Genomic DNA, 7,523 nt, shown 5'->3' on the forward strand with positions numbered 1-7,523 from the left:
CACACACACACACACACACACACACACACGTATTTACGGAGTTAATCGAAATTTCACCATTTCAACGAATTTTCATCTAAGCAAGTAACTGACTTTTCCAGACAATCATACAGAAAAAATGATGAGCCTTCTTTCACAGAAATTCTGTGTATGTGGTCCCAATTATTTCTTTTTTTTCTACCAAAAAAGGATACTAGTATATAACACGGTCGATGCTCTTCCTTGGGTGTGTAATTAAATTTGAGGGTAGGCTGGTAGAGATCCTGATGAGTAAAATAGAATCGGGTATACGAGCGCCTCATGCTTGGTATTGCTGGAGCACAAAAATGTAGCTAATAAAAAAGAGACAAACAAATATAATAATAAAAAAAATTATAAAGACAAGTATGGACCGATATATAAGTAAACTAGCTAACTGTAGAAACATAGAAAGTTTTAATGCTAAAAAAATATTGAAACAAGAAAGACAAAACTAAAAAAAAAACAGAGTTACTTAAAATTTAAAAATTATCCCTACTTTAGCAGATCACTGTAATTATGTACATGATAAAATCGTCACCTTATAACAATGATGGAAAATTGTATAAAACCAAGATCAAGATGTTTAGTGTTAAATCTAAAACAAATCAATACTCCGAACAAATTCCAGCTTTATAAATTTCATAAATGATAATTGAAATAAAATATTTAATAAAATTATACCATTTGTTAACAAAGTACAAAAGGTAAAATTTTTAAAGGACAATGTCTGCAGTCATAGCACCAAAAAGCGTTGGGAGTATTCCTGTCTACCAGACATAATTCAAAAACAATGCAAATACTTGAATGAGATTGGCAATGGAGGAGGATGATGAGTGTTCAGTTGTTATTGAACTATTTATGTTAGGGTTTATGGTTGATGTTACTTTGTAATAATTATCTAAAGGTAGGTTGGGTGTCTAACAAGGGTAGATATTAGGGCTGGTTCTTTACAACAAAACTTCTACTATGATGTTACTTTCAAAAGCTTGACCTCTTTAGGGGTGCCTAACACCCAACCCCAATTGATCTTCTGTGACAGCTGTATTGTTATTCATTTCCTTTTTTTTTGGGGGGGGGTGCTTTGACTGCAGATATTATACTTTATCTTGGCAAATTCAGGGTGTGAAATGTTTATTCTAAATACCTAGCTGTAAGAGGGAAACTCAAAGTGTAACGTGTTTATACTAAATGGCTAGCTGTAAGAGGGGAACTCAAAGTGTAACGTGTTTATACTAAATGGCTAGCTGTAAGAGGGGAACTCAAAGTGTAACGTGTTTATACTAAATGGCTAGCTGTAAGAGGGGAACTCAAAGTGTAACGTGTTTATTCTAAATACCTAGCTGTAAGAGGGTAACTTAAAGTGTAACATGTTTATTCCAAATACCTTTATGGACAATCTTTGTGGGTCACATTAAAATATAAACTTAAAAGTTTAGTTGTTGAAATTATAAAACTGTCTTTTGTTTAATCTTTTAAGTGTACATATGAAGACCGTTTGATTTTTACATTGTAAATGTCAAGAATTTGAAAAAATGCTACATATACTATGACATGTTTGTTTTGTTATGTATATAGATAACTGGACTAAATGTTTAGTTGATCATTAGTAGCTATATAAAATAAGGTGTTGTGTATAAAATGTGTTTTGAGTGACCTATCAGTTTTTGTCATTCCTAATATACCAATATGATTTTTTTACAGGACCTCCAAACAGATTTACTAGAAGAAAGTCAGGTAGGATGAAAATACATTTAGTGGCTCTTGTTGTAAAAATAACTGAAATACTTTTGATTCGGTACATCTGTACCTTATAATCAATTTTTCTGAACTGTTAAATAATCAGTCATTTTATCCCACATCTTAATGTGGAGTTGTGTATATTATTGTGCTGTTTAATCCTTGTATGTATGTGGTAAAGCTCTGGATTTTGTAGCAGCCAAGCCAGGTTTGAGTCTGTACTATACCACAAAATATTCCATGCACTTTTTCATGGGTGCATTATAAGACTGTTAATCCCTTAGCATGGGTGCTAAGGTGTTGTTGACTGGCTGTCTTTAGGGGTTAAATTAGGGTGGAAAATCCCAATTTAACCACTGGCTGCTTTCCCTCTGGTTAATATTTTAAAATTAGGAATGGTGGAAAATAACCTCAGTAACTTTGCCATAAGTATGAAATACTAAACACCTATGACAAATTTTATTTGACACTGATTATAAACTTTGAATTCGGATTTTAAAAACTAATAATGTTCACTATTAAAATGTAGCTTATTACTATTGACTCGAAACTAACCTTATGTACAGAAATTTATTGACAAGTTAAAATTAATGGCTAGTGTTTAGTTAATACAGTATTTTAAGGTTTTTCTACACAAATGAACAAATTTTTAGCCATCATTCATAATGAAGTGCATTAATACGTACATTTGTGTTGTCAATATCATTTTTTTTTCATTGCAAGTTTCATTTTACATTTCTATGAACATAATATACATTCTTACAAAATTCTCATGATTTTATTTCAATCAGCATGCTTGTCTTTACTACATAATGTAAAATTTAGGTTTAATTTTACCAATGCAGTATTCCTCTAATTTTCTAACCTTTCTAGTTTTTGCTGAACACTATGATCCAGAAGAAGATGAAGATGATGATAATGATAAGGTAAGTGAATTAGGTAAATACTTATTACTGTTAATCATGTAATATAAATGATTGATAAATTATTAAGTATTGTTTTAAACTATATTTTCAATTCTTTAACTTGGATGTTAGCTAGAGGGAGCTGCTAATGATAATGTAATGATCAAAAGACTTTGCAAGATGTTGAGAAACGAGGATAAGGTTATAAATATGACTCGGCAGTTAGTCAGAGTTACAGTGCCAGTCATTCAGTGAAATGTTAATTTGAGTAGTGATTGAGAATTCAGAAAGTCGATGGATTATTTATTGAAAAGTCACTGAGTAATTGTTGATCAAATAAAGTTCATCAGTAAGTTAGGCTTGTTATTGATGGAATACATTTCTGTTACACATTATTAGTTTATTAGGCCTACAGTAGTTTTAGAGTTTATATTAAAAAGTTTATTTGTGAACTTAGGTCTATATCTTGTGTCAAGGTGAATGTAGCCTGTAGTAAATGCTATTCAAAAAATGAATTAATTTGTTTTGATACATGGACTGGACTTTACATTTGTTCCTCAAAGAATTTAAAAGAACCCACCCAATGAAAGAACATGTTAAAATGGTACTTTTTCTTATGATTGAATAATAGAAGTGATAAAAATATCTGGTAGTTCTTCATCTGCTTGCTTATTTGCTAAAAGTGTATGATTTTCATACTAAAATAACATTTTAAAATCTTCGAGCTTATAACACAGGTTAAAACTTAATCATTTATATTGATTATCTAAGTTGTAAATTAATCATTTCTTTTAGTAAATATTTATCATATTTACATGTCCACCTCCCCAATTATATTTTTCTTATCTTTTTTTTATTAATTATGTTCAGTGCAGAAATGTATTTGTTAGTATAACATCACTCAAAACGTTCATTCCATTTGCTGTTTTTTTGTTCATAAATTTAAAACAATGCTTATTTGTTGTATATAATTTGTTATTTTATTTTGCATTTCATGAGGCTAGTCTGCTGTGACCTTCTCAGGTTTATCATATTAGTCTGATGTTAGATAGCTATCAAAGACACCATTGTTCAGAACTGGTTTCTTATTAAACATTGGTGCCTTGAAAGCTAACCTGTACTTAAGTTTCATTGAAGTGTATGCTTCCCTTACAAATTTATACTTATGGTTACTTATTTCCTCATGCTAAACATTGTTTTGGAAAGCAACTAATGGTACTTAAATATAAAAACTTTTACATGTTTGTTGTCAGATTTTACTTAAGTTCTAAGCTGAAACAAAATGATCTAAAATTTGATAATGTTTATTTACTTTATAATTGCAGGTTGTTTATCCTAAGTCTGATGAACAAAGGCAACAGCTGGCAGAATCAGTTAGAAATATTCTTTTATTTCGATCTCTTGACCAGGTAGCTAGAGATAACCCTTAGTTTTTTTTCCTTGAACTAAACTATATACTTTCATTGAAAATTTTTAGTATAAGAGTGAAATTTAATTTGGATATAAAATTATCAGACAGAGTTTGTTTTTATGGATCCATTTCTTTAAATATTTGTTGTTTATAAATTTTAATCATTTAATCATAAAAATTTGCATCATTTGAATAACTCCAGCAGCTTCTTTCTTCTGCATAGATTGGATGAGTGTTTGAGATTATTATCTTATTGGTAGTAGAATCCTTTACCAATAATATGCAAACCACTGGGTATACCATGACGGATCAGTATCTGATGATACTTGTGCTGGTCCATTACTCTATCTGTTTTGTAAATATCTCCTATTACATCAGCAGACAAACACTCTCAAACCATCACATTGCTTCCCCCATGCTCTATGGTAGGTACTATGCATTGAGGTAAGTATCTTTTGCTGGATGTACAACCTACACTTTGAACCAAATGTTTCAAACTTTGACTCATCCATCCATAACACCCTTTTCCAATCATCAACAGTCCACTTTTTGTATTTTTAGCAAATTTCAGTATCTTGACAATATTTGGAGATCGAACTAAAGGTATTTTAACTGCTACACAACCAAATATTCCATTCTCAATGAGTTTTCTTAATACTGTAGATCTGGACACTTTTCTGTCATTTGGTACATGGTTGTTTATCTCATGCTTGAGATTAGTGCCAGTCTTCCTTCTATCCCAAAGGCTGCATAAACTAAGGTACTTAACATCAGTACCATTGGGTTTAGGTGTTCTGCCTCTTCCTTTCCTATTTTAAAATTTACCTGTCTCAGTCTTACGATCTAGTGTGTACTTGATAGTGTTTGAGGATCATTTCAAGCCTGCAGCAACTTGTTGGATAGTCCAATTAGCATTAGATTTTATGCAAACTCTGCTCTACTTATAATACTCTATGCTTTTGGGGCTATGGCATGACAACAAAACTTAATATATAGTGTTAAACACTGTTTTTATCAAGATATATTTTGGAGTGCTATTAAATTGATTTCTTCTAGCATATACCGGAACCATATGCTAGCTCCCTTCTATATAGTTAAGACACTGCATGGGGTACCATGACAGTTATTTCAAACCCTTATGACATTCCCTTGGTACAAGTATATGGGAATTATAAAGAATGATAAGTATTCTCACCCTGGCTCATTCAGTTGTAAACAGGGATTAGTGAAGCATCATCACAATGTTGAAATTTACATTCCGTAATGGCATTGAAGAATTAGCCCCATAAGATGGAAAGAATGACAAAATATTATCTTGTCCTAACCCTTGTGCACAGAACTGTATGCTTAATGAATGAATAAAGAAATAATTATGTTTCTCATTTTATACTAAAAGAAACAAACAATAAAGATTAAAAATAGTCAGTTTTTTTGTTTCTACAAATATATTTACATGAAGCATTTAAAGAATCAGTATTCAATAAATGTTTTCTAAATGTAATTCAATGAGATGAAGAAAGTCTTGTAAAATTTTGGCTCAAGGTGTTTAACTGAATAATGTTATTTGTAAGTTTCAACTATTTGTAAAAATATTAACATAAACTTTTGAAAAACTTCTAACTAATGTATATTGAAAATAATATGAAAAAAACATTGTTACCAAGAGCAATATTTATGTAAAATTATAAATTTAGTAGATAAAATATTTCTCTTATATTATAAGTAATTTGCTTTTGAGATATTATAAATCAAAATATAATGTAATTACACATTCTGGTGCCCAACTTCTATGAAACATTTATGTAAGTTGCCAGAGATACAACAAAGTACAAGAAAATGAGTTTTTTCTTAGCTTTAAACTGATATATGCATAAGAATTTTAGATAATTCAAAGGTAACAAAAAGATTTTTTCTATTAGAGTTGAAAACTGTTGTTAATAAATAAATTCACCACAGTTAAATTGAGTAAAATACCATATAACTACAATCTTCAGTGTGTAGGTGAAGAGCAAGAACTTGCAATTTTGTTATGAGAGAGGTAGTAAAGCATACTTAAAATATTAAGTTTAGTTATTGTTTTGTAATAAACTGGCAACAGGCGAGTGACTTTTATCCCAAAGTATGTTCATAATTTGTGAGTGACTTTTATCCCAAAGTATATTTATATGGAAAATGATTGTTTAAATATTGTAAAACTTTTAAGCTTACTGATGTAGTGGAATAATTATTTTATTTTGTTTGTTAGGAACAAGTTCAGGAAGTATTGGATGCCATGTTTGAGAGAAAGGTATGAAAGTTATTTCTAACTATTTACTTGTGTGCATAGATTTTATGCTTTTCACATGTCTATTTACACACTTTCCAATCAAGTAGCTTCAAGTAGGGTTTTCATTCTATTTATTATTTCTTTTATTAATACTGTATATCTACCTTACATTTAAAGATAGTTTTTATTGTTTCTTTAATTCTAGTTTTTATCATTCTGAAGCTTGCATTTAGTTTGAGAGATTTCATGGTCTTCTTTTACTGTTGATGAAGTGGTTTTAAGAAAAAAAGAAAACTTTATTTTTAAATACTAAATTGAATTTTTTTCTTAAAGTAACATAGACAGTATCCTAAAATTATTTTGTTTTGTTTTTAATCTGTAATAAATGTTGTTTTTCATTTATTTGGGCTATTTTAGTTATATTTTATCATTTCTTGCTATGTTAATTGTAATAAATTTGGTGCTTCTTCAGTGCCACTTATTCTTAGCTTAAACAATCATATCGAATTACTTCTAGGTTCAGACGGGAGAAGTTGTTATTCATCAAGGAGATGATGGAGATAACTTTTATGTTATACAAAGGTTGGATTTGTTTTTATTTATATATATATAGTTGGCAATATTAATCATACAAATAATTACAAAGTTAAAAGTAATATAAATTCTCAAATCTTATTGTGCTTGTCTGAGAAAACATTAAAATTATTTGAGTAGATTATAACGATAAACCTAAGCAAGATCTTTTGTATGTTACAAAATTCTGCTACATGCCATCGGTTGATCGGTAAAACATCATCGTAAGTTGTGTGAAAATAAATTTGAATAGATTAATTAAAGAGAAGATTATAGTAGTATTTAAAAGTGAATAGGTATGTAGTGAAATATTTTGCTTTCTGTGAACTCAGTATCAAAAATATAGATATTAGGTCATCAAGAAATTAATGTCACATTTTGGAACAATTTCATTAACAAAAATGTACATCATGTATAATAGTTAAACAAACCGCCTAATCGTCACATTAATGTAGCCTATATAATGTTTAAAGTTTAGTATACTCTAATCCCCTATAGTGATGGCACACGATGAGACACTCATTCGGCATGTAATGCTGTTTGAATACAAGAAGGGAAATAACACCTCTGTTGCCACAAAGAATATCAAAGAACTTTATGGGAATGTTTT

At 29.7% G+C, this 7,523-nt stretch overlaps 1 protein-coding gene and 1 long non-coding RNA gene across 3 annotated transcripts in view; one reads left to right on the plus strand and one right to left on the minus strand.

Moving 5' to 3' along the window:
• The window catches only part of LOC106478498 (cAMP-dependent protein kinase type II regulatory subunit-like), a 103,909-nt gene that overhangs the window by 74,738 nt on the left and 21,648 nt on the right, over positions 1-7,523 (plus strand). For both annotated transcript variants that reach the window (XM_013939052.2, XM_022382191.1), the window contains exons 2-6: positions 1,723-1,755; positions 2,632-2,684; positions 3,989-4,072; positions 6,320-6,361; positions 6,858-6,922. In XM_013939052.2, coding sequence (XP_013794506.1) covers positions 1,723-1,755; positions 2,632-2,684; positions 3,989-4,072; positions 6,320-6,361; positions 6,858-6,922 — 277 coding nt within the window. The remainder of the gene's footprint in view (positions 1-1,722; positions 1,756-2,631; positions 2,685-3,988; positions 4,073-6,319; positions 6,362-6,857; positions 6,923-7,523) is intronic.
• LOC111085078 overlaps positions 5,442-7,523 on the minus strand; it is a 17,623-nt gene continuing 15,541 nt past the window's right edge. The window contains exon 3 of the long non-coding RNA XR_002609936.1: positions 5,442-5,452. This is a non-coding gene — a long non-coding RNA (uncharacterized LOC111085078). The remainder of the gene's footprint in view (positions 5,453-7,523) is intronic.

This window comes from Limulus polyphemus, unplaced genomic scaffold, assembly GCF_000517525.1.
Source record: "Limulus polyphemus unplaced genomic scaffold, Limulus_polyphemus-2.1.2 Scaffold11, whole genome shotgun sequence".
Taxonomy (NCBI): Eukaryota; Metazoa; Arthropoda; class Merostomata; order Xiphosura; family Limulidae; genus Limulus; species Limulus polyphemus.